Below are 25449 nucleotides of genomic sequence, written 5' to 3' on the forward strand. Positions count from 1 at the left end.
ACCAGTCCTCTCGCTGTATTTTAAATGAGCTCAAAAAAGAGCGTGCAGTGAAGTGCCGTGGCCTCTGGTACGTGATTATTTAGGGTAGTCGAAATGAAAACTGACCACTGAGAGCGCGGGGGGAGGATGTCATGGCACTGAGGGACAGCTCAATTCAGGTCACAAACTGCAAACCAGTGCCTGTGGGAAAAACACAGGCCATGGACGTCGGCAGATAGCAGGGGTGTGCATGGGCTCTGACCACCCAGGGCAGAGACCTTGGGGTGGGTACCAAGATACCTGCTGGGGTGGCTGGGGGGGGAGGGGAGCCCCGAGTGGCACAGCCAGGCACTGCCACTCCTCCCCAGAACTGGAGATCCAAAGGGAGGTAGCCCTGCTCCTGGGGGAGATGCTGCTGTGGGAAGCTGAAGGTGATGATGCAGACGTGGCCTCCAGGCAGGAAGCCCCCGACCCGCTGATGGCTGGGGTCATCGTGGGAGCAGTGGTGGTGTTCCTCTGCTGTCCCTTTCAAGCTCTGGCTGTGGTGAGGACAGCACAGAGAGGTGGCTGTGCCTCGATGCATCCCAGTGCAGCCATTCTGCTGCGGCTCATGGATTCATAGACTCAAGTGCTTTGGTTTAAAGTGACCTTGAAGACCATCTAGTCTAACCCCTCTGCTATAGGCAGGGACATCTCCCACTAGAGCAGGTTGCTCAAGTTTCAGGTCCTTCTCCCTGCTCATCAGGTCCTGGCGTTACGGGAAAAAGTCTCCAGCAGTCAGGTTTTGCCAGAGAAGGGAGGCTGCTGATGGGATCTTCCCAGGAGCTGCTGTGGGTTTGGTGGCAGCACATACCATGTCCCCTCCGGCACAGCCCAGTGGCCCCCTCCTGGAGCCAGGCAGGGGGTTGGAGCTACCTGCATTTGCTATGGGCTGTCTGGCTTGGGTCCCTAACCATTCCTTGCCCCTTGCAGGCTGAAGGACCTCTTCTACCGCTCCAGCAACCTGCAGTACTTCAAGCGGCTGATTCAGATCCCACAGCTGCCAGAGGTGAGACCCTGTGGCCCCCAGGCCCCCATGGCCAGGAGCAGCAATGGGGCCGGTGGCACTGGGAGGGTGTCCAAAAAGGGTCACCTGCTGCCTTGCCCGGCTTCCCAGGGCTAGTGACAGCGTGGGGCTCGTGGGGCCTGAGGCTCATCCTTGCAGCCCTCTCTGGGTGGGAACCTGCGGGATGGAGGTGTCCCTCTGGCTGGGATCCCCTCGCGCACTGACCCTCAGCTCTTGCCAGGATCAGTCCCCATGGGTCCTGGCTGCATTCCCACGAGTCTGGGCATGACCACCTCAGCATCTGGGCAGGATTTTGGCCAACTGTGCCTGAAATCCTGCAGCAGTGCTGGTCCCCCAGCACCCAGCCATGCTCCCCTCCCTCCTCAGAACCCTCCCAATTTCCTGCGTGCCTCGGCGCTGTCGGAGCACATCAGCCCCGTGGTGGTCATCCCCGCTGAGGCATCCTCACCTGACAGCGAGCCCATCACAGACCTGGTGGAGATGGACACGGCCTCACAGGTGAGCCACTGTGGTGCTGCCTGTGCCCTCGGGATGTAGAGGGGATGGTGGGTGCCCTTCAGCTCTGAGACTCGGATTATTTCTCCAAAACCATGCTGCGGTGGGGCTGAGACAGTGGGGATGGCCTCAGGCACAGGGGAGCATCCCTGCAGGGGGCTTGGTGGGTGCTGGGTGTCACTTGTGAGTGCTGCTAGGTCTGAAGCCAGGCTGAATTCATCTCACAGGGCTTTTCTTAGTGGTTTGGTGCCCTCCAGTGATGGCCAGCTGGAGATACTTGGCGTACATGGCAGCTCAGCTCTGTGTGCTTGCATTAGGTCTTCACGCCCCTCTCAACCCAGGGTTGTCCTCAGGCTCTTGAGTGTTTCGGATGGGGAGGGGAGGGGGTGTGTGGCAACATGACTTTGGGGATCTTGCCCCCCCCGGAAGTTAGGAGGGGACGGAGCAGAGATGCTCCATGTTGAACATGTCCCAGCACATTCAGCGTGCTGGGAGCGGCGGCGGGGATCCAGCCCTGGTGCCCAGGCAGCAGCCCTGCCAGCACGTGGGCTGGCTTGGTGGTGCTGCGGGGCACGTGGAGGGGGGCGAGGGCTCCTTGGTGGTCGTGGGTTCACTCCAGGTCCGTGCTGCTCTCCCCGCAGAGCCTGTTTGACAATAAGTTTGATGACATCTTCGGCAGCTCTTTCAGCAGTGACCCCTTCAACTTCAACAGCCAGAACGGGATGAATAAGGATGACAAGTAAGCAGTCCTGGTGATGCCGCGGAGGCAGATGAGTTTGGACTAGGAGCTCCCTCCCCGGCACAGCACCACAGCCACCTTCCAGGCTGGTGTGACGAAGGAGCTGCGGTGGCACAGGGGATGCCTCCCCTCCCAGGATGCATCCCCATGGCACCGGCGTGGCTGGTGGCAATGACAATGTACCTGGTGTCTCTCCTTCCCAGGGAACGGTTAATTGAGCAGCTTTATGGGGAGATTGCAGCCCTGAGGGAGGAGCTGGAGAACTTCAAGGCTGAGGTGGGTGACAGCTATCCAGTGGTGTCACACAGTGAGCACTCATGCAGCACTCAGGAGCAGGATGAGACCCAGCACTCACACTGGGAATGGGGCTGGTGGGATGGTGGCTGCGTCCCCAGGTGGGCAAGGTCATGACCCTTTCTGTCCTGCCCTGTCCCTGATGGCTTCTGCATCCCTGGTGCAGCCATTCCTGCCCATACAGGGGTCTCTACGTGTGCCAGGGGGCTGTGTCCCTGCTGGGCAGGGTGGGGAGGAGGCTCACTCCCACTGCCCAGCATCCTTAGTGCTTCACCCTGCTGCATGTGCGGCTCTTGGGATGCTAGCCATTCGGTGGCCACCAGACAGTACCGGTAGGCATTGGACAGTGCCTGCTTGCCTGCCATCCTTGCAGAGCGCACGGGGCGCAGTGCAGCTGCGCGGTCGCGCCAGCGAGCTAGAGGCTGAGCTGGCTGAGCAGCAGCACCTGAAGCAGCAGGCGCAGGACGAGAGTGAGTTCCTGCGCGCAGAGCTGGAGGAGCTGAAGAAGCAGCGGGAGGACACTGAGAAGGCACAAAGGAGCCTGACAGAGATTGAAAGTGAGTGGGGAGAGCTGGCATCCAGCGTGGGGTGAGGGTGAGCCCCAGGGTGGGGGTCCTGGGCGCTCACCTCGGCATCCCTGCGTGCATGGCAGGACGGGCGCAGGCCAACGAGCAGCGCTACAGCAAGCTGAAGGAGAAGTACAGTGAGCTGGTGCAGAACCACGCTGACCTGCTGCGGAAGGTGGGCTCCCTGAAACTCCCTCGGCATCGCCTTTCCCATCCATGCCCCTGATACCGGGGGTCACTGAGCCCCCTCTCTGCCATCACCAGAATGCGGAGGTGACCAAGCAGGTGACAGCGGCCAGGCAGGCCCAGGGGGATGTGGAGCGGGAGAGGAAAGAGCTGGAGGATTCCTTCCAGCGGGTGAGCGAGCAGGCTCAGAGGAAGGTGAGTAGGGATGGGGTGGGGGGACACATGCCAGGGATGGGATGGGAGCTTGCCCATGGAACACCGTTGCCAGTAACCTCTCTTCTTGCCTGCAGTCTCAGGAGCAGGCAGAGGTGCTGGACACGCTGAAGCGGGAGCTGGCAGCCAGCAGACAGGAGCTGCAGATCCTCCAGAGCACACTGGAGTCCAGCACGCAGGTGAGAGCCCGTGGGTGGCCCCTGCCAGCCTCACCACTGCCCTGGGGCAGGCAGCCTGGGCGAAGGAGTGGCCTGCCTGCCGTCATGGTGCTTGGGCGAGGTATCACCCAGTCAGGAGGTATTAGCCATCCTTGGCCTGATAACCAACTCCCTGTCTTCTTCCTCCCCACATCTAGACAGGTTTAATGATCATATCAGGGGGTTTAACGCTCCTGGGCACAAGAGCATGCAGAGCAATGGCCAGCACAAATCGCTGGACAAAATCCCTGCAAGAGCAGCGTCAGGCAAGGCGGCCCTGCCCGCTGTAAAACCCAGGCAGGGAGCGTGCCATTGCATTGCGAGCCTTTGCATGAGCTTGCTGCTGTGCCAGAGGGTATTTCATGCCCGCAAAGCTGTGCAGGACAGCAGGGGTGTCCAGGTTTGTTGTAGAAGCCAGAAGCTGGCAGGAAAATGGAGCTGCCTGTCCCTGGGGTGGGCAGAGACTCTGCAGCAGGACAAGGGTGAGGCAGAGCTGGCTCCAGGGCTAGGAGCCAGTGCCCTTCATCTTTTCCTCCGTCGGGATGTTGACAGTCATAGCAGAAGTGATTTTTTTTTTCCACTGGTAAAGCAAAAGGGCTCCCCAGGGAGCCTCAGCTGGCCTCATGCGAGGCTGTGGGTGCTGCAAGGGTGCTGCCAGGTGGTGGGTGATGCAGAGCTCTGACTTGCATGGACTGCGATGTACCCAGCCCAAACCAGGATCCTAAATGAGTGTTCACCCTTGGCACAGCCCTGACCACTGTTTTGTGCCCACCCAGGCAGGAGCGGAGCAGAGCACCCAGATTGCTGGTCTGGAGCAGGAGAGGGACAGCCTGAGACTGGCAGCGGAGCGGCACGGGGAGGAGATGGCTGCCCTGCAGACCGAGCTGAAGCAGCTGCAGGACATGCTCAGCCGCGAGCAGGAGAGCAGCAAGATGGAGCTGGAGACGTTGCAGACCCAGCTGAGAGACAAGGTACCCTGGGGGCACCACCAGCACTGGGCATCTCCCTCCCCACTGAGCTGCAGGGCTCTGGTGGAGCTGGAGGCGGTGATGGGGAGTGGGGGTGATCCCTGGCATGGGGCGGGAGGGGCATGATGCCTGCGCTGGCTTGGCAGGAAGGTGAGGAGCAGGCACTGCAGCGGCGCCTGGCCGAGGAGCAGTTCGCCCTGCTGCAGGGCACTGCGCAGGAGGCGGAGCGGATGGTGCAGGATGCCCTCAGTCGCCTGGAGGATCCGGCTCACATCGGCTGCACCGGCTCAGCAGGTGAGTTCCCTGGTGCTTGGCAAACCTGGCGTTATCCCAGCGGCAGAGACGCAGGGACGCCCCGCGTTTGAGTCCTGCCTGCTGTCTGCCTGCAGATTGCCTCCTGTCCAGGACACTAGCGGCCTCCGAGTGTGTGGAGCGGCTGAGGGACGCACACAGCAAATACCTTTCCAACCACGCAGGTGAGAGCCAGCAGCGCTGGTGGGGGCTGGGCTGGGGAAAAGGGGCAGCACCCGCCAAGGCTGAGGCGTGTTCTGCTCTCCCGCTGCAGCTGTGGGCTCCCTGCTGCCCTGCCTGGCCCTCTTCGCCCACCTTGTCAGTGACACCCTCCTGCAGGGCAGCGCTACCTCCCACATGGCCCCCATGGAGCCTGCCGACCGTGAGTGCTGCCCGATGGCAGGGGCCAGGGCGGGCAGGGGACTGGGCGGGCAGGATGCTGGGGCAAGTAGGATGCTGGGGCAGGCAGGGGCCAGGGTGGGCAGGAGCTGGGGCAGACAGAGGTTGGGTGGCCCTGTCCCCACGTGCAGCACCCTCAGCCTCTTGTGCTGCCTGCGCAGGTCTGCTGGAGATGTGCAAGCAGTGCGGCAGCAAGGCTGTGAGCTACCTCAGTGCCCTGCAAGACCCAGGGACAGTGGAAGGCACCGACTGCAGCCTGGTGACAACCTGCCTGAGGCAGATCAGCGCCATCGGGGAGGTGGGTGCCCCAGGAGGGCTGGTGTGACGGGGTCAGGCCACGGCGGGCACTGCCAGAGGGGCTGTGCCACCCCCGGACGGTCCCTTTCATCCTGTCCCCTCTGCAGGAGCTGCGGCCCAGAGGGCTGGACATGAAGCAGGAGGAGCTGGGTGACCTGGTGGACAAGGAGATGGCAGCAACGGCAGCGGCCATTGAAACAGCAGCTGCCCGGATTGAGGTGAGGGTTGCTGTGTGTCGCAAGGCACCCATGGGTGCCGTGCCTGCCGGGACCACTGGCTCAGTACATCCTCTCCCCCCTCCACCAGGAGATGCTGAGTAAGGCACGAGCTGGTGACACTGGGGTCAAACTGGAAGTGAATGAGAGGTGAGCAGGGGCCGGGGCACTGGAGGGGGCCAGGCAGGCAGGCTGGGGCCCAGGGCTGCAGGCAGAGTGGCTGCCCCACAGCTCTGGGGTCTCCCTGCCCCACATGTGGGGCTCAGTGGGGCTTGTCTCGCAGGATCCTGGGCTCCTGCACGGGCCTCATGCAGGCCATCCATGTCCTGGTCCTGGCCTCCAAGGACCTCCAGAGAGAGATCGTGGAGAGCGGACGGGTGAGCCACGGGCAGGGGTGCAAGCACAGCATGGGGCAGCAGGAGCTGGGCCAGCCGTGGGTCACCGCACACTTGCAGGGGACCTGCTGCTCCAAGCTTGGCCTGTTGGGGCATCAACGCTGGCTGCCAGGAGCTTCTGCCCTAGCCCCGGCGTCTCACCATGGCCATGGTCCCTGGGGTGTCACAGAGGTCCCTGATCCCCCTTCCCATGTGGGGGACCCCATGACCCCCTGGGCTCACTGTCTCCCCAGCTGCTACGCACATCCTAAATGAAACCTTGACGTACTCCATTTCCCTGAGAGCAAGGGGTTTGGGGGTCCCCAGCCCTGCCCACCCCCCTGTCCCCAAAGTGTGACCATGCCTTTCCCAATGGCAGGGTGCAGCGTCCCCCAAGGAGTTCTACGCCAAGAATTCCCGGTGGACCGAGGGTCTCATCTCCGCCTCCAAGGCGGTGGGGTGGGGTGCCACCGTCATGGTGTAAGTGCCACTGTCACCAGAGCGGGGAGAGGGTGGCAGGGTGCTGCTGTCCCCACGGGGAGGGGACTGAGGTGGTGGGAGGATGCTCCAGCCCCTCTCTGCCCTCCTGCAGCGATGCGGCCGATCTGGTGGTGCAAGGCAAGGGGACGTTCGAGGAGCTGATGGTCTGTTCCCGGGAGATCGCCGCCAGCACTGCCCAGCTGGTAGCAGCCTCCAAGGTAGGAGCCCCTCAGGACGCTGCTCCCCTAGCCATGGTTTGGGGTGACCCGGGGGCACCGTGTGGTCACCCCAAACTGCGGGGCTGGTCTTCTGCTTGCCCGGCAGCCCTAAGTGCTCACTGCCCCGGCAGGTGAAGGCTGACAAAGACAGCGCCAACCTTTGTAAGCTCCAGCAAGCCTCCCGGGGTGTCAACCAGGCCACAGCCGGCGTGGTAGCCTCCACCAAAGCTGGGAAGTCGCAGGTGGAGGAGAAAGGTAAGTGTGGGGCCGCAGGACGATAGACCTGCCCCGAAAACTCCGCTCTTTGCACGTGCCCTCTCGGGTGGCTGTGCCCCGGTGGGCTCTGCCTGCCACTGCCCCTCGCTTGCTGCCGGCGTGCGGCATGGTGGCAGACCCTGCCAGCGGCACGGAGCTGCCGGGGTGTCCGCGCTGGGGAGCAGAGCTTGAGCAGGGCTGGTGGTGATGTCCTCCGCAGACAGCATGGACTTCTCCAGCATGACACTCACCCAGATCAAGCGTCAGGAGATGGACTCGCAGGTAGGAGGTTTGCCCATGTTTTGGGGTACACGCCCACTGGTGCCTTGCTTGGGCTAACAAGGGGGAGACTGCTGGGGCTGGGGGAGAGGTGGGGGGGGCACCAAATGCAGTGGAATGGGGTACCCTGCCCAGCTGCCTGGCCCCAGGCAGCACCAGCTCCTGGGGAGACGCCAAGATGGGAAGGCTGCCATCCGTTTTCCCGGGAGCCACATGCAGGTAGTCGTCAAGCCTTCCCTGACACCATCCCCATCATGGCACAGCAGCCCTGGGCCTCCCCCTGCCCCTGTCTGCCTGCTGCCCCACAGCACCCACCTCTGCCTGGCGTGGGGCAGCCCTGGGGAGTTCCCCCTCCCGGGGTGCCCATGCGGGTTGCCCTGCCCACACCTGCCTGCGCAGGCAGCAGCCACCTGAGCTTGATCCCCCTCCCCAGGACCACTTGCCATCAGAGCACTCATGGGATGTACCTTGGTGGTCTTTGGGCTTGATACTGGGGGGATAATGGGTGTGAAGGAGGGGTGCCCAGCCCCACACAGCTCCATGCCAGCTAGGTGCTGTGCTAGGCTGCGGGTTGGCCATGGTGTGCGTGATGTCCTTCAGGTGCGGGTGCTGGAGCTGGAAAACCAGCTGCAGAAAGAGCGGCAGAAGCTGGGGGAGCTGCGCAAGAAGCACTACGAGCTGGCAGGAGTGGCAGAGGGCTGGGAGGAGGACAGTAAGTGAATCCCAGTCCTGCTCCAGGCTGGGAAGCTGCTCTGGGAGGAGTGGGACAGGATGGGGAAGCCCTGCCTGTGGGCCAGGCAGCGAGCGTGCATGGGCTTCACTCCAGCTGGCACAAGTGGAGTCTGGGGATAAGTTAGCACGTAGGCAAAGCTGTGGGGACACAACCTGTGCAAGTGCCTGTGGGACCTGCATCACTGCTGGGCAGGGTGCTCAGGTGCTGCTGAGGCTCTGCTGGCCTGTGAAGACCTGGCGGCCCAGGGGGATGGGGCAGAGGGATGCTGGGGGGCACTGCACGGATCCCCCAGCCCCTTACCTTCTCTTGCCTTCCCCAGCTGCAGAGTAGAAGCAGCGGCAGAAGCAGCCTGCAGGGGGGGGACCCCCTACAGCGGGCTGGGACCCAGCTCAGTGCAGCCTTTTGAGAAGACCCACAGTAAAGAGGTGCAGAAGCCACCCCGAAGCACACATCTTCCGCGCCCCCCGCCAAGAGCTGCCTCCAGCGCACCAGAGCTGCCTGGCAAGGCCCGGGGCCGGAGCAAGGGCTTGCCGGCCTGACGCCAGCTGCAAACCGCACGTGTATTTATTAGAGCTGCTTGGGGTTAGGGGGGTGTCTCCGGGGGGGGGGTGTCTTTAACCCTTTAGTTTTGTTTTTGCACAGATTCTCTGAACTCTTTGAGCCGGCTCTGGCTGAGCGAGAGCAGTCAGGTTTCTTTTGCCTCTCGCTGCTTCTCCAGCCTTAACCCAGTCCCTGGCTCGGTGCGAATGCCCCCCCGCCCTGCGAAGGAGCCTGCCACGGTGCCCAGGGCCCCGGGGTGCAGCTGGGTCGGGAGCCAGCTTTTGGGATGCTGCAGGGCTTGGTGCTAGGTGTGTCCCCCCTGCTTCAGCGGGGATACCGAATGCCTTTGGCCACTGCAGCATCAGGGGAGCGTTCCTGTGGGACAACCCGGCCCATGGGACCAGGGTGCCGGGAACAGTGCTGGGAGGAGGGAGTGGGGCGGGCAGTGGGGAGGGTGCTGCCATGAGCTCCTGCACCCCGTGCCTGTCCCTGGTTCCCAAAATGCCCTCACCTCCCAGAGCTGGGCTGCCCTGCCCTGACAGATCACTGTGTTCATGCCAGCAATAAACCCTCCGCAAGGTGCTGGGTGTGGGTTTGGGCCACCCTGGTGCCACCGCACAAGCCACCAGCTCCTGGGGATGGGGGGTGGCTCTAGGGCAGCAGCACAGAAGGGTTGGGAGGCAGCCAGGGTGCCCCAAAACCAGAGCACCCTGAAGCCAGAGCAAGCAGCTCCTCGTGCTTGCTTGCTCCAGGCTGGTGCCACCCCTGTGTCCTCACCACTCTCTTCAGTGCACGGAGGATTGGTGCTGGCATTCCCATGGGCAGGGGCAGCTGTGGGGCTGGCACCAGCCAGGGAACCTTTGTGCCTTGAAGCAGGGGGCTTGGAGGGCAGTGGGGGGCATCTGCCAGCTCCAGGTCCCCCAGCTCATCTTGCTGCAGCAGGAACAGTGATGTCAGACTGCAGCAGTGTCCCTGTCCCTCATGGTCATCACCATGATCCTGCCAGTGCCCCTTGCAGGGCCAGGGTGTCCTTGCCAGCCTGGCAGCATATCGCTGCCTGCACCCTGCCTTCAGGCAGCTGCCGCTTCCTTGCAGGGGAGACAGCCCGACCAGCCCCCTCGGGGTGTGCTGGGGGTGCAGGATCTGGCCTTTCTCCCTTTAGGAAGCGGTGGCATTGCCCAGAGTAGCTGGGCTGTCACCGCGTGCTTTCCCAGCGAGGTCCATTAGCCCTTGGCTGGTGCTCAGAGCAGTGGGACCCACCTGCAGCCCCCTGCCCAGCCAGGTTGGCCTCGGGGCTGCCACCCCCTAACGCGCAGCAGAGCGCAGCCATCCACCGCGTGGGGACCCAGTGTCCCCACATCCCCCAGCCAGCCCTGCTGCCAACACACCCGCTTCCTGCCCCCAACCTGCCAGGGACCCCCCAGGGCTCCCACTGCCCCCCAGGCTGTGCTGCGGTACCCGACCTGCTCCCCTCTGGATGCAATACCAACCATCCTGTTCCTGCAGGGCACAGGGAGCCCCAAAACCCTCCCCGCTCTTTTGGAGGCGGGGGTGGGTGTTCCTGCATGGGGTACCCCCAACTACCTCAGGCCTCCAGGCCGGGTTGGGGCTGGGGGGCACCGAGGGGTTTGTGGGGGCTCGGGGACAGCAGCACCACTTGGCCAAGACCACTTCTCCTCCTCTTGGTATCTTGGCTGGGCGCTGGGGGGGGGCGCAGTCCCTGGTGCTGGGGGCTGGTGATGGGGACGGCGGGGATGTCCCTCTGCTGCAGGTTGGGTTGATTATTTTTTTTTTCCCTCGTTGTATAATAATAATTACTATGTCGTGTGGTTTTTGATTTTTCAATAAAGCCTTCAGCCCAGCCCTGCCGGCTCTGGGTGGGGACCAGGGAACCTGTGTCACCATGGGGGTTCTGGGGCTCTGCAATCGTGGGTGTGCTCAGCACCCCCTAAAAAATAACTGGGGGGGTGGTGTTGGGGGTGGTGTTGGGGTGACCTGGGTGATGTCCTGGGGATGATGTCCACCTACCAGCTTGGTCCCCAGGACCACTCTGCATGTCACCTCCCGTTGCTTTGGAGGAGACCAGGACCTCAGCCCAGAGAAGCAAGGGTGGCTTTGGCCTCCCCACCACCCGTGTCCTTTCCTGAGGGGGGTGGGGGGTGGGGGGTGGGGGGGGTGACACTTCAGGGGTGTGAGGGCGTGCAGGCCACCCTGCCTTCCCTAGCTGTGCTGCAGGGTCACCCTGGCAGGGCCATGTCACGGGGCTTCTGCTGCCCCGTGGGGATGGTGCCATGCTGGTCGGGGGGGCGGGACGGGACACAATGGACAAGGGAGATGCTTGGGAATGTCCCCTCCCCGAGCATGCCACCATCCCTGCCGCGGTCCCCTGCTCTGAGAGACACGGTGGGGTGGCAGGCAGCTGGGAGCGTTCCCCTGGATATCCACGTCCCCGGGGACCCAGCAGCACAGCCCACAAGAGTGGCTTTCCCACGGTGGCCAGCGCTGCGTGGGGTGGCATGTCCCCAGCCCAGCAGGGCAGGGCGGAGACGGTGGCACCCCCCAGCCAGGGCTGTGGGACAGGGGTTGGCCACGGAGGAGCTGACCCTGCCGCCGCTGGAGACCAGGGACAGGGACTTGCCGGGCTGGGGACATGTGCCTTCGGGTGCCTGCGGTGTTTGCTCACACGTGGTCAGGGTGGGGGGATACGCGGGTGACCACAGGGGCTGGGGCTGTGGGGGACGGCGACACACGCAGAGGCTGGAGTGGTGCGGGGGGCTGCAGGGGATGGGGGGACGCGGGGGTTGGGAAACGAGGACCCTGGCTTTGGAGCGGGGATGGGGAAACAGGAACATGCGGGCAGGGGCCAGGGTGGGCGGACCCGGGGCGGGTGGGCTGGGTACCTGCATGAGGATGGGGACACCGGGGCGGGGAGCCGGGGAGGCCACGCGCGGGCGCGGAGGCGGGGCGCGGCCTGGCTCTGCCCACTCGGCCCAGGCCCCGCCCGCCGCCGGGGCAAGCTCCGCCCCGCGTCGCGCAGTGCATGCCGGGCGGGCGGGCGGCGCGGCGCGGCTGGGAGGCGATGGCGGGCTGCGGGCCGGGCGCGGGGCGCGGGGAGCGTCGGGCCGTGCTGGCCCTGGCGCTGGCACTGGCCCTAGCGCTGGCGCTGGCCCTGGCCTGCCTGCTGCTGCTGCGGGGCGCGCTGCTGGGCGCGGCGGCGCTGGGCGCGGCGGGGGCCTGGTGCGCGATGCGGCCCGGCCCGCCCGTGCCGCGCCCGCCCGGGAAAGCCGCCGCCAACGGGGGCCCGGTCGCTGCCTCGGGCCGGGCCGCGAGGGCCCCGCCGCGCCGCCTCGGCCTGGGGTAAGCGCGGGGGGAGCGGAGCGGGGCGGGCGGGGGGCGGCGGGAGCCCCGCGGCCCGGTGCTGACCCCTCTGTCCCCGCAGGGTCCCGCACTGCTCGCCGCAGGCCCCGCGCCGCCGCTACCCGCTGCCGCAGGCCCGGAGCCCTGTGCCGGTCGGGCTGCCTGCCGCCCGCTGGGAGAGCTGTTCGCCCCGGAGCGCGCCCTGGGCCCGCCGGGCCGGCCCGCTGCGCAGCCCCGTCACCGTCAGGATCGCCCGGCCGGCCGCCGGCCTGGCCCGCTCCCCAGCGTAAGTACGGCGGGGGGGCCCGGCCCGCTTCGGGCTGGCCTCACGCGTGGGCAGCGCCGCCTTGGCGGGACCGGGCGGGGGGAGCCCGGTGATCCGGCTGTGCCGCCCGCAGCAGTGCCCCTGGGGCGGCGTATGGCTCCCAACCCAGCGGTGACCACTCTGTCCCCGGCGTGGTGGGGAGGGGTGGGTGATCCAGACCTGGAGAGGCTATGCGGGACAGTCCTCTCCCCTCTTCTGTGGGGGCACCTGGGGGAGGGGGGGATCTCACCCTGGGGACCCCAGCTTGCCTAATGCCTTGTCTTGCTTTGCCTCACAGCCTGGAGCAGCTGATCTCACCCGTGGCCTTCCCAGCCAACAGCAGCCTGGATCCGTGTGCAAAAGAGACTGTGCTGAATGCCATCAAGGAGAGCAGGAAGAGAGCTGTGGAGGAGGAGGAGGAGGAGGACCAGGCGTTTGCAAATGATCAGGAGAGCAAGAGAAGGTAATAAGCCAGCAGTTCAGGTTACCACCAGTGTGTTGGAAAGGTTGTAGATGGGGCTAGCGCTTCAGTGGTGACAAATGGGACATGTCCCAGAGTTCACCCAGCCCAGTGTGACCAGGAGTCCAGGTTGGAAAAGTGCTGTAGGAAGTGAACTGCAGTGAGGAAGCACACTACATCACCCAGTCCTCTGGGTTGTGTCGGAAAGTCCTCTGAGACTTCGTTTTATTCTTGAGATCAAAGGGAGGTGGTTTAGGTTTTTGTCTGGGCAAGCTCATTGGTCAAGCATGTTCCCTTGCATTGCTGGGGTTGGGAGAGCCTGGGATGTCATTCAGGGGAGCCTTGCAGGGCTCCCTGGCCAGGAAGTTGCTTCTGTCATCGCAGGGGTTTGCAGACTGGGAAAACATGGTGAGAAATGCTGGTATCTGCTGCAGGTTCATCATCTCTATCCTTCGGTCAGCCCCAGGCTTCCAGGAGAGACAGGATCCCCGAGTCTTACAGCCCCAGCTGGAAGCTCTGCACTTCAAAAGATCTGCCTGCTTCCTTCATGCACTGTAGCTAGCAAAAGGAGGTAGAATCATGAGGGTAAACAAGAAAGGCTATCTTCTGCTTTTGTTAGTGACTGCCAGTGATTTCCAGCTCTGAGCTCAAAGAAATGAGGATGCGGGAAGGATAAGGTATAAATCCTGGGTACCAAGGTCTGCTGGAGCCTCTCTAACTGCCTGGGCACAGCACTGCCTCACCATTCTCCCCTCCTGTTTTTCATCCTTCCCACCTGTGTCCATGGAGGCTGTTCACTCGTGCCTCTCTGCCCCTCAGGTACCAGGGCTGCCTGCCTGGGCTTGAGCAGGGGAACTGAGAAACTGGGGAAGAGTGGCTTGGGTACTACTCTGGCACGTGGTACTGTGTACTGCTGCTAGAGGTGGCCCAGAGAGCACAGCAGGATGAGTGGCGGGTCACAGGGAGCCACTGGCTCCCTTCGTGCCGCAGCAGGGCATGCTGTCCTCTTCCTCCATCACTGAATTTCCCTCTACCTTTGAACCCGTGCTTTGGCTTGGTGAATCTGAACCCTGCAAGAGCCAAGCAGGACAACAGGATGGGTGCACAGACAGGATCAGCTCAGGGTTATAAGTTTATTCTGTTGTTTTAACATGCCAATATGCATCTGTGCCACAAAAGTCAATTCTGAAGATGTTAATGTCTGGCAAGCATGAAGAATGCTTGTAGGCAGAAAGTGCTGTGACCTTTGAGGGCAAAAAGGAGCCTGCATCAGCTGGAGAGCGCAGGATCACCTGTGCGATAGGGTAAGCGTGCTTGGAGCTCATGAGGAAGCACTTGGGCGAAGTGACAGGGCTGACTGTACACCTCACAGGTGTAAGGTTTGCTTTCAGACTTCAGATCGTCTCTGACTCATTGTAGGAAGAGGGATTCAGTTTCAGACTCATACAGTCAGGGTACTGGCTAGGAAGAGGTCAGAGATACAAGTTTTAGAGCTCAGGTCTCTTCCAGAAATGAGCTGCTGAGTCTCTCTGAAATATTTTGGCTTAGAATAATTGATTTGAGTAAAGATTTCTTTACATCAAAACTACTCTGCCCAGCAGGCAGCTGGTGGAGCTGCTGGTGCCTGGGAGGAGGCAGCTTGAGGTAAGAATCGGTGAGGACAGAATCAGGTGGGGAGAAAATCCGCAGCAGGATGTGGATGGGGGAGAACTCTGCCCCAGGTATCAGGTGGGAGGAAGAAAGCAAAGTTTGTGCTTTACCAGTGCTGAGCCTGCCTGGAAGGGGTCCTTTCCCCAGGCTGGAAGGGCAGCCCCTGTCTCTGCTGCCTCCACACTACCACAGGCTTCTGCCCTCTCTCCTGCAGGCGTCACGATAGCAGTGGAAGTGGGCAGTCAGCATTTGAGCCATTGGTAGCCAACGGTGCCCCCGCCTCTCTCATACCCAAGTAAGTGCCCTTGGGCCAAAAGCTGGGAGCTGGGAGGCAGGGGGAGGTCTAAAAGCCTGTGGGCTCTGTAAAAGGAGATTGGCTTTTGCTTGCGGAGCCCAGCTTCAAGGGAGAGCAACAGAGGCTGTGTCGTTGCTGAGACTCGTTTCCCAGTGCTGTGAGAAAGAGCGGGCTTGCATTCTTCCACCTGCCATGCATTTAAAGGACCTGTGGGCAGAGTTCTGGGTGGCTCATAAAATATTCCTTAACCTCCTACAGGCCTGGCTCTCTGAAGAGGGGCCTTGTCTCACACTGCCCAGATGACTGCTCAAACAAGAGGTCACGCACCTCTTCCATGAGCTCCCTCAACAATACATATGCTGGCGGGATCCCCAGCTCCAACCGCAACGCCATCGCCAGCTCCTACAGCTCCAGCCGGGGCCTCTCACAGGTAGGAAACATCCTGCCAAAGGCAGCGCCACAGCCCAGCCCAGAGGGGCTCCACCTTCCCCTGGGATTGCCCCATGTAACTCTAACGCTGGTCTCATAAGAGGAGAGCAATGTCACAGCTGGGTGCCTGGCAGTTGGCACTGCGGGGAGTCCCCAGCACAGCATAGCCAGGCAGTTTCATCGCCTCCTGGGTTAGGCAGGCTTGCTGGGCCAGCAGCAGCAGGCAATAATGTTGCACGTCCTTTGATGTATGCTGCTGGGGGAGCCCCCAGGTTGAGCCTTCCTGCTTGTTTTACACTGAAGCAAGAAGGAAGCTGTTTTCCCCTCCCTACTCAGCCTTGACCAGTTTGCTAGGGTGGATAGATCCAGGTGGAAAGGAAAAAAATAGCTTTGCTGCACTGACACCTTTTCAGCCAGAGTCAGTAAGTATGGGAGCCGTGCATTCCCGCTTTGACCCAGGTCCCCTCAGCAGCTGCTGAGCTATAATAAAATGCCTGTTTACATGCTGGGTTGGTCTTGCAGGTGTGACAGTGAGATGTAGCTGTGGCTAATGGGGCTCTGCATCCGTGTGGGGAAAGGTTTCATCTGGGTTATGTTGGTAGGGAAAGGTTTGCTCTGGCTGGGGTGAGTCTAAAGTTCTTGAGGTGGGATCCGTCCACTGAGCTCCTGGTGAGATGGTGGCCTGGCTCCTGCCAGAGAAGCCCCATACACATCAGGGTGTCTGAGGCAGCCAGGCAGCCTCTGCCTGTGCCACACGAAGGCAAGAACTGGCATCTGACCAGCAACGTCCTCCTCCCCATTCTCTCAGCCAGGCTGTAAGGAACCTGGAGTCCGCTAGCTCCCACAGCAGATTCACTTTCAGGTGGCCAGACTTCATGCTCTATGGAATGTGGAGGGGAGTTAAGTGGTGTTGAAGCAAGAGAGGCTTCTGGTCTCATTAGCCCCAGCCCTGAGAGACAGGATTTAATCTGTGAGCGAGCAGGAGGATGGGGGGCTGTGCTTGCTGCCAGCCCCTGTACTGAGTTACTGCTGGCCTCTCTGCATTCCAGGTGTGGAAGAGAAGTGGTGTGAGTGTGTCCCCGCTGTCCAGCCCAGCGTCCTCCCGCTCCCAGACGCCAGAGTGGCCTCTCAAGAAAGCCAGGTAACTAGTCACTTGCCTGGCGAGCACCTGCTTGTCAATGCCAGCTGGGAAGAGACCAGTTGCCTTCCCAGCCATCCCAGTGCCCCAGTCCTGCTCTCCACTGGAGCCAGGACACTCAAAGTCTATTTCTGAGATGTGACTGCTGGGTCAGCCACTGGTGGAAGCCTCTTTGCTGTGTTAATTGGCGTCCCTGCCCCCTTGTTGCACTGTGTCCCAGTGGCTGAGCTGCACCATCCCTGCTGTGCTCCCAGGCTGGGTTAGAGGTTTAAGGGCTCAGGTTGCCACAGGGGCAGTGTTCCCTTGTGGCATTGGCAGAGTCTGGGTTGCTGGATGCCGAAACACTGGGATGAGACAGGCCCTAACTTTTGCTGTCTCCTCAAAATTGGTTGATGGGAGATAAAGTAGGGTTGTATTTTAGCATCTGCCTTGGAGCACCGGCCCTTTTTCTCCTCCTTCCCAGCTCAGAGAAGGACCTGAGCTTAAGTCAGAACTAAAACCAACACAACTGCCTGCCCTGGTGACAGGGTGGGTCCAAGCTAGGGACCTGTGAAGGGCAGCGGCTCCCATCTGGGACCCCCCCAGCTGCCACCCTGAGGCTGACCTGTCCTGTGGAGGGTGCACAGGCTTGGCAGCCTGACTGAGCAGGGGAGCAGCTCCTCTGTGTGGAGATGCTTTCAGGCTGGTGCGGTGAGGACAAGGCTGTTGTCCTGAGGTCTGTTATTCGGCGGAGACAAAGAAACGCACCAGGGATGCTGGTGGGAGTCCTTGGCGTGTTTGGTCTCATCGTGCTGTCTGGCGACGGGGCCAAGTCTCGGGTTGACCCTAACTGGCTCTCTCCCACTTGCGCAGGGAGGAGGAGTTGCATCGCTCCAACACTTCCACTCCAGTGAAATCGGACAAGGAGCTGCAGACAGAGAAAGGTAAGCGTAGGTGGGCCCCAGCTCTGTGTCCGGGTTAGATGGGCCACCAGTGCAAGCAAGCAGCGGGTCCAAAGATAGCTGACATCTGTAGGTGGGATTGGTTTGTTACCTGGTAACTAGGAACGTGCTGGTCCCAAGGCAGTGGCACTTTCACTGCCCTCTGCAGCTGCCCCAAAGGGATGTCCAGCTCTTAAGCAAGGGGTGCTAACAGTGTCAGTGTGCTAGCAGGTGCCTGGGAGCTGGCTTGCAAGGGGGGACACCGGCCTCCAAGCCAGCAGGGGTCCAGGTGTCAGCCTTGGGGCAAGATCTGCTGTGGTACACAAGTAGAACCCTGATCAGATTCCAGGATGAGCTTGTTCCAATGTTTCCTCAGCTAAAATGGAGAAGAAATCCTTTGTGCCCATTGCAGATAGGTTGCCACGGCACAGCACTAGATGTGGCTCACACAGTTTGTGTGGTTTGTGGTTCAGGTAGGCAGTGTCCAAGGGCTGTCCATGCAGGGTGCAAAGAGGCTGCTGCCTTGTGGAACACCAGCAGGTTCTTGTGACTCCCCTGGGATGCACTGTGGCCAGCCACTCTTCCAGAACATCACAGCCTTGTCCTCGGCTTACAGCCACGCCCCTGGCTCTGTCCTCTGAGATGGGTCATCCAGAGAGAAGTCAGAAGGGACAACCCCCTTGGTACAAGCCAAACGCTGCCTCTACCCAGAGCTGGCCCTGACTTGTCTCCTTCTGTAGAGGTGGAAGCGCGGGTGCAGAAGAAGCAGAATTCCTTGAGCCCACCGTCCGCGCTGGGGAGCAGTGGGAAGCGCAAGCGGAAGATCCAGCTGCTGTCGTCTCGCCGGGGGGACCAGCTGGCGCTGGTACGTCGCTGTCTCGCAGCCCCTTTTGCCCTCCTCTGGCGATAGAATGTGCTCACTGCAATTTCTGCAGGGCTGGGGGGAGACTGACCTGCCTGCCCTCAGGAAGGAGGCCCCGTCCTTGGCCGAGTGGGAAGTGACGCTATCCCCAGCCCCAGTGTCTGGTGGGCTGTGCGTGATTGTGCTGCCTGCTGCCGGACCAGGTAATGGCCTGGGGAAGGCCTGCCGTGCCCTCAGCGCCAAGCCGGGGGCCAAAATGAATGGGGATCGGAGCTCCACGGTAGCGTGCTGTGGCAGATCCACCTGCTCCACGGGTCTTGCGACGGCCAGCGTTCACCACACGTTCAGAGAGGCTCTGCCGGCTTCCCTGAGAAGGAGCTAAGCTGCTGCTCTTTCTTGGCAGCCCCCGCCACCTCAGCTGGGCTACTCCATCACGTCGGAGGACCTGGATGCGGAGAAGAAGGCAGCGTTGCAGTGGTTCAACAAAGTTTTGGAGGATAAGGCTGGTAAGGGCAGACTGGGAACATGGAGGGAACAACAAGGAGTGGAAACAGAGGGTCAGGGCTCACAGGGCAGTGTGGTGTATGTGTGGCACAGGCTAGGGAAGCTCCTGGGCCAGTTCTGCCTGGTCCTCAGGTTTGGGGATGCTCCTAGTGCCTTTAGTCTCAGTAGAGCTCGTGCCCCAGTGTCCCCAGGGTGATGGGTGAGGTTTCCCAGGGCCAGAGCTGTGGGATGTCCATGCAGTTTGCCTACCAGCTGGGGAAGCTCTGCGAAGGGTTAGTCCCCTGCAGCGAGTTGCCAGTCCTGATTCTTGCTCCTTCCCTGTAGATGTGGTCCCCAGCACCACTGCAGAGACTACTACGCCCGTGTCCAGGCCACTGGCATTCACCGTGACCTCCTCGGGGCCTGCGACTGCCTCAACAGCCCCTGCCCCTGCCAGCACCAACTCGCTTCTGGACAGCCTGAAGAAGATGCAGAGCAGCCAGGCTGCACCCACGCCAGCAGGTGAGGAGAAGGAGATGGAGGAGGGCTGGCAGATCGGGACTTTGGCAGAGCAAGGCACTGCAGTGGGAGCTCCACGTTGCCTCTGTGGGAAGCAGGTGGCAAAACTCCCTGTTCAAATGCTCTGCTGGCAGTGGAGCTGGCAGGCGGGCCTTGGGGGGACAGGTTTGGGGATACTGAACCCGTGGTCCTGTTGGGAGCTACGGTAGGCGTGGAGGGCTGAGTTTGTCTGGTACGGGCAGGTGCTTCTCCGGGAGCCTTTGCAGCAGTGGTGTTGGGTGCATGGCGGAAGGGCTGTCTGTCAGCAGGTGACCCCCTGTCCCTAAATAAGCTCTCTCCCCTTTTCAGACTCCACTGGAGCCGCAGTAGTGTCCCAGACACCCTCATCGGCTGCACAGCCACCTGCTCCTGCTGTATCACTGGAGTCGAGTTCTCTGCCTGCCACCTCTGCTGACACCAAACATGTGCCCGCATTGAGCGTGCCTGCCCCTACCGCCCCCACTGCCTTGGGGGCGCAGGCCCCCAGCGGCCTGGCATCTCCTGCGTTCACGGAGCTAGGCCAGACCCCCAGCAGGACTCCCTCTTTCCCGAAGCCAAGCATCCTTTTTGGGCTGCTGAACACCCCTCCTGCCAGCCAGCCAGCAATGACTGCTGCCACTGCTGTGCCCACCACGACAGCTGCTGTGCCCACCACGACCCCAGTCTTCAAACCCATCTTTGGCGCTTTGCCGAAAAGTGAGAGCACAGCACCCTGTACTACAGCTGTCGTCTCTGCCACAGTCACTGTGCCTGCAAGCTCAGGCCCTTCCTCCACATCCTCCACCACCACTGTGTTCAAACCAATCTTTGGCAGCATCACCACAGCTTCATCTCCAGAGAAGACCTCTCCTTTCACCTTCAAACCAACACCGCAGCCAGCCTCAGCCGCAGAGCTGCCAGCAGCTTCCACGACTACCCTGGCAGGGTTCACAGGTCTCCCTAACGTCATCTTCACTACTGCAGCTACGACTGCCACCACGCAGAGTTCCTCCACAGATGCCACCATTAAACCTGTCTTCAGCTTCGGACTTGACCCGCCCACTTCCACCAGCCCCACCACCAGCCTGACTGTCACCGCTGCCACGTCCACCAGCACATCGCAGCCCTTCCTGTTCGGGGCCCCAGCCAGCTCAGCTCCCAGCACAGAAACCAGCTTTGCCACTCCAGGGCCTGTGTTCCAGTTTGGAAAGCCACCTCCAACCACAGTCACTGCCACCACCAGTGTCCCAGGAGTTCCTGCCTTTGGCCAGGCACCTGCAAACTCAACAGCTCCTACCACCACTGTGGGCTTTAGCATATTTGGGAGCACCATGCTGACTACTTCTACCCCAGCCACCACAGGTCAAGCGACGTTGATGTTTGGCTCATCTGTTTCAGCTTTTGGCAGTTCCTTCAGCACAAGTGCAAAGCCGCCACCACCATATCCCAGTGCAGCAAGCCAGCCTGCCTTCAGCGCTGGTGCTGCGGAGAGCCAGCCACCCACCAGCAAGGCTGCTACTGGTCCTGTCAGCTTTGGCCCTCCATTCAGTTTCGGACCTCCCATGGCCCAGTCTGCTGCTCAGCCGGCATTTGGTAGCAATGCTCAGCCAGCCTTTGGCACAACAAGTGCCCAGGGCTCCTTCGGCACCAGCAGCACCCAGGCAGCGTTTGGGACCACCACGTCGGTCTTCTCTTTTGGGACAGCCACCTCCACCACCTCCAGCTTTGGTTCAGCCACCCAGACCACAAGCAGCAGCACTGGCACTGCTGCCTTCGGCACCACCCCTTCTCCTTTCACCTTTGGGGCGACTGCCCAGCCGGGCCCCTCTGCCAGCGCCTTTGGGATCGGCACGCCCACCCTAAGCAGCGGCTCCCCTGCCGTGCCGTTCAGCTTCGGGGCTGGGCAGAGCGGGACAGCCCCAGCGGCAACACCATTCGGCTCTTCCCTGACGCAGAGCGCGCTGGGTGCGCAGAATCAGAGCACGCCCTTCGCCTTCGCCGTGCCCAGCACGCCCAACAAGCAACCTTCGTTCGGAGGTGAGTCGGGGCAGCGGGGCCTGCTCAGTCGGGGTGAAGGGCTGGGCTGGATTTAGGCAGCAGCTTTGCCGCCAGACTTTGCTGAGCTCCCCAGGCTCAGCAGCCATAGAGGGACTGGTGCCCGTGTTGTGCAGAGCCTTGCCATGCGAAGGAAAGGCACTTCCATCACTCTGTGTCCCCAGCCCTTGGTCGTGGAGGGAAATCTTTAAATTCTGCTCCTTGGCCCTTCTGAATGTAGCAGCTCTGTGCAAGTATTTAGCCCAGCCAGGTGCCCTGCAGAAGCCAAGGTCTTGCGAGTGCGTAAAAGCAGTCTGGAGTTTCTTGGCAAGTAGAAACTGCCAGCCAGCGGCTGCAGTCGCTTCTTGCTCTCACGGCGAGGTTTTGCGTACTGCTCTGCACCCTCACTGGGCCACCTTGCCTCCCACAGAGCTGAAACCCACATGCTGAGCAGCTGCTTGTTCTAGAAAGACGGAGGCCTTTGTTCCTCCCTGGCCTGCAAATCCTCCTGTGCAGCCTTGCTGGCAGGAGAGCCCAGGGATTGCCATGAGAGCGCAGCTTCTTGCATTAAGAGGGCTTCTCGGGTGAAGAGGCTGATCCTGGGGGACTGTGATGCTTCAGCCCCTGGAGGGAGATCAGTGCCTTGTGCAGGTGCTGCTGGCTCCTGAAGGCCAGAGTCTTTGTCCTTTGTCGACCCTGGCTCACAGTAGCTCGTTGCTTTCCAGGAACTCCTGCACCCACCTTTGGGCAAAGCACTCCTGTCCCGGGAGCAGTGGGCAGTGGAAGCAGTAGCCTTTCCTTCAGGACACCCAGCACTCCTGCCTCGGGTTTTGGAGGAGTTGGTGCTGCCTTCGGTAAGTAAGGAGTTGGTGCTTCGGCCTTGGGGGGAGCTGATGGGTCACATTGTCCCCTCAGGCTGGGGATGGTGGGAGGGCCAGGCTGTGCTCTTGGAGCCACCTCAGGTGGTGCCTGCTGGGTTCTGGAGGATGCAAAACCTTCCATTCCCCCCAGGACAGGGGTTGTACTTCCCCCCGTGCCAGCTCTGAGTGAGGCTGCAGAGACCTGAGCAACCTTTCTGCTTCCAGGTTCATCCACCCCCACCTTCTCCATCGGGGCAGGATCCAAGACGGGTGCTCGCCAGCGGCTGCAGGCACGGAGACAACACACCCGCAAAAAGTAACCTCCAGCCGCCTGCCGGGCCCCCGCCGCCAGCCTGTGTGAGGAACCCCTGCACACGCGTGGGGGACTCCGGTCTGGAGCGGGGCCAGCAGTGACAGGGCCAGGGCCCCATCTCTGACGCCAGCTGGAGACCATGCTGGGTGGCAGCAACCAGGGTGGGACGGGATAAACCAAACTCTTCTTACTTGAACAGTTCTTCAGCCAAGGCTGGAAGAACCTCTGTACATATCTGCAGCGTTTCCTCCCTCACTTTATTTTGCCATGTTTCATATGTGTAAATTTTTTCCCATTTGCTTCTTCTAGCTGTTCCCTGAGCCCTCCTCTCCAGCCCCCCCCAACAGTCAGCCCCACGGCACGGCAGCTGGCAGAGCCACACTTCCCCACTTGCAGCCCAGCTGGAGATGTGCTGTGTTCCTGCCGGCCGCAGTTCCAGGCTGCTGAGGGGATGCCATCTTCACCAGGTCCCGAAATCTTTCCCTGTTGTTTCATCCCGTGGCCTGGTGAACGTGCTCCCTCCAGAGGGCTCTGCTTCACTGCCGTCCCTGCAGAACTCGAGCCGGGGTTAGTGCCAGCCTGGTGTGGGTGTCTCAGTGCCATGGGCGACTTTCTGGAGCTGGGTGGCAACCCCCTGGCTGTGACCTAATCTCCCATCTGACCTCCAGCTGTGGGACCTCGGCTGGAGGTCTGGGCTGTGGGTCCTTCCGCCCCCCTCCCAGCTGCCGAGCAGCCCCTCCGGCCCTCGCTGCTCCCCGCTGGGCTGTGGGCTCCCCTGACCCTGCTCGCGTGAAGCCCCCTCTGTTTTGCTTTATTCGTGCTCCTGTTTCGATGCGCTCATTGAATCGAGTTTGGAGGAAGAACTGAACCGTGTGTGTGGCGGCATGTTGGTTATGCCGGATTTGCTGTTTGGAGTTTCTTTTTTTTGGAGGGCACCCGTCCCTTAGCGGAGGACTTGCCCTGGCTAATTGGGTGTTGACAGTAGCATCACTGCGTGGCTGCTCGTGCTGGGGGAGTTGTCCCTTTGTCGTTGTGACTGAAAGGCAGGCAGCCAGGGTCAGGGGGACGGGGCCTGGACCCGCAGGCATGGGGGCTCCAGCCCTGGCAGTCTCTCCCCTCCCTTCCCCTCCTGGTGCCCCTTCCCTACCTCGGGGTGCTCTGGAACTGCTAAGAGTCCAGAGCGGGTGGGTTCCCCCTACTCCCCAAATTCACATTGTTTTGTTGGGTTTTTTTTAACCTCATCCCCATCCTTTTGGGTTTTACCAGCTCTTAGGAGCTACGGTGCTGCCTCCTCTGTTCCCATCCAGCCAGGAGTGGGGCCTGTCCCCCTGCCTGGGTGCTCCCGTGGGAAGAGACTGCTGGAGCTGGGGGTCACCCAAGAGCCATCCCCTACCCTGCCCTGGGCAAGGGATGGGGTCCCCACCACTTCCAGGAGTGCTTTGCTGCCAGGTTTTTTACTCTCCGAGCCGTGTGAGTGTGTGTGTCTGCCGAAGTCTAAATTAAAAAAAAAAAAAAAGAAAAAAGAAAAAAAAATCACAAACAAATATTTAAACATTTTTTAACAAAATAAAAATTTATTTTTATATTTAAGCTAAATTGCCTTTGAATTCCTTCAAGCTTGGTTCAGTGAGGTTGCCTGACCCCGCAGTGCTGTTGGTAGTGTTTAGCTGTGCTGTCACAGCCCCGTGAGGAGCTGGCCTGTGCCCTGGCTGTGCCCGCAGGGACTGGCTGTGCTGGGGAAAGGCAGCTATGTCCCGTGGGCACTGCCACAGTGCGTCCTCCCGCCCTCTAACATCTCCTTAATTTTAAAATGTGATGTATGTGGATGTGACTAAACATTTTTTTTTTTAAATTCTTTCTCTGAGGATGAGGAGCAGGAGCTCTTTTGTGTCTTACGGTGACGAGTGGTTTTCTTGTCTGCCAGGAACAAGGCGTCTCTCCCAGCAGGCAGAAGAAGGGCAGGTGACCAGGCTCTGTGCAGCCGAGGGGACACAGCCCCTCAGAGCGGTGGCCGAGGGTGTGCAGGCTTCCCCTGCCAGCAGGTTTCTAGCCTTCCCCTGCCAGCGTGCCCGAGGGGGGCAGTGGGCTGTTAGAGCAGAGCAGGCCTGGGACAATGTGTCCTTGGGGCTTGAGGATGTGGCTGAAAAGGGCTTAGCGCACGCAACGGCTGGCCCCGGCGGTTCCTCCCTGTGCCCTGGGCAGGGTGCTGAGCCCAGAGAGTGTTGGCTCCGCAGCCCTTGCCGGTGGCACAGCACTGGACAGCAGCTCAGGGCGGGCAGCTGGGCTTTGGCCACATCAGCTCCAGCAAGACCCATGTGGCAGAGGGAGATGGGGATAAGCAGGGTACAAGACGAGGGCAGCCTGGGGAGCACGGGCTCTGAGTGCTGCCCCATCTAGGTCCCAGGTGCCCAGCCCTGCGAGGAGACGGGCTGCATCCCTGCTGGGAGAGACCCTTGCGCCTGGCCTGCCGTATGTATGTGGCCAGAGGGAGGGTGGGTTTTAACTCAAACTCAAGACTTGGATCATTCCTGGTGTGGCTGATGAGGATTTTAGTGTGAATGTGCAATTTTTTTCCTTGCTTCTTATGTCCCTGGTTTAAAATAAAAAGACTGTGTTCACACCTGCCTTGCCCATGTCCGATTCCTGGGCCTAGGCAGGGCCAGGCATTGCTGGTGCAGTACTGGGCACTGCTTTCCAGCACCCTCTGGCTTGTGTGACCTTGCTCCTTGGTCAAAGGCAGGTGCAGGGACAGGATTATTACTACTATCATTTTTTCCCCCACTTTGCCTGTGAGCAGTGGCCATTTCAGGGCAAGACTGAATGCTAAGAGTGAGGAGAAACTTTAATCTGTTTCCCACAGTCAAAGGCTTTTCTGAAACCCTGCATCGGGCTGGGGAAAGGATTTTTTCAGGTCGGGTGGAACATGGTAAAATAACACCCTTAACCCAGCTGGAGCACTCCAGCCTTGCGGGCTGTGGAAGTGCAGCTTGGGAACACTGGTACTGCCCACACACTTCCCAAGG

General features: G+C 61.2%; 2 protein-coding genes across 7 annotated transcripts in view; both read left to right on the forward strand.

Annotated features, from left to right (window-relative positions):
* The window catches only part of HIP1 (huntingtin interacting protein 1), a 49017-nt gene extending 40184 nt beyond the window's left edge, over positions 1 to 8833 (forward strand). For 2 of the 5 annotated variants that reach the window (XM_055718789.1, XM_055718798.1), the window contains exons 10-31: positions 952 to 1027; positions 1412 to 1543; positions 2182 to 2279; positions 2483 to 2555; positions 2947 to 3130; positions 3226 to 3314; positions 3404 to 3520; positions 3616 to 3717; positions 4512 to 4706; positions 4850 to 4997; positions 5093 to 5179; positions 5269 to 5376; positions 5555 to 5691; positions 5798 to 5908; positions 5997 to 6055; positions 6189 to 6282; positions 6659 to 6759; positions 6872 to 6977; positions 7109 to 7232; positions 7453 to 7514; positions 8112 to 8223; positions 8564 to 8790. In XM_055718789.1, coding sequence (XP_055574764.1) covers positions 952 to 1027; positions 1412 to 1543; positions 2182 to 2279; positions 2483 to 2555; positions 2947 to 3130; positions 3226 to 3314; positions 3404 to 3520; positions 3616 to 3717; positions 4512 to 4706; positions 4850 to 4997; positions 5093 to 5179; positions 5269 to 5376; positions 5555 to 5691; positions 5798 to 5908; positions 5997 to 6055; positions 6189 to 6282; positions 6659 to 6759; positions 6872 to 6977; positions 7109 to 7232; positions 7453 to 7514; positions 8112 to 8223; positions 8564 to 8574 — 2326 coding nt within the window. In that variant the 3' untranslated portion in view covers positions 8575 to 8790. Of the gene's footprint in view, positions 1 to 951; positions 1028 to 1411; positions 1544 to 2181; positions 2280 to 2482; positions 2556 to 2946; positions 3131 to 3225; positions 3315 to 3403; positions 3521 to 3615; positions 3718 to 4511; positions 4707 to 4849; positions 4998 to 5092; positions 5180 to 5268; positions 5377 to 5554; positions 5692 to 5797; positions 5909 to 5996; positions 6056 to 6188; positions 6283 to 6658; positions 6760 to 6871; positions 6978 to 7108; positions 7233 to 7452; positions 7515 to 8111; positions 8232 to 8563 lie in introns of those variants that run through there. The other 3 variants (XM_055718781.1, XM_055718803.1, XM_055718773.1) reach the window with 2 other exon arrangements.
* A 3005-nt stretch (positions 8834 to 11838) lies between these two features.
* LOC114015973 (putative nuclear envelope pore membrane protein POM 121B) lies at positions 11839 to 25051 on the forward strand. Of its 2 annotated transcripts, XM_055716626.1 has the most exons (13): positions 11839 to 12141; positions 12224 to 12427; positions 12744 to 12908; positions 14770 to 14850; positions 15109 to 15280; positions 16329 to 16420; positions 17270 to 17340; positions 18078 to 18202; positions 18603 to 18705; positions 19028 to 19204; positions 19550 to 21256; positions 21979 to 22107; positions 22339 to 25051. In XM_055716626.1, the coding sequence occupies exons 1-13, from the start codon at positions 11864 to 11866 to the stop codon at positions 22431 to 22433; spliced, it is 3399 nt and encodes a 1132-aa protein (XP_055572601.1). In that variant the 5' UTR covers positions 11839 to 11863; the 3' UTR covers positions 22434 to 25051. The 2 variants fall into 2 exon arrangements, with proteins under 2 accessions (XP_055572601.1, XP_055572608.1); XM_055716633.1 differs by lacking the exons at positions 18078 to 18202; positions 18603 to 18705.
* Positions 25052 to 25449: the final 398 nt, after the last annotated feature.

This window comes from Falco cherrug, chromosome 1 (assembly GCF_023634085.1).
Source record: "Falco cherrug isolate bFalChe1 chromosome 1, bFalChe1.pri, whole genome shotgun sequence".
NCBI classification, from domain to species: domain Eukaryota; kingdom Metazoa; phylum Chordata; class Aves; order Falconiformes; family Falconidae; genus Falco; species Falco cherrug.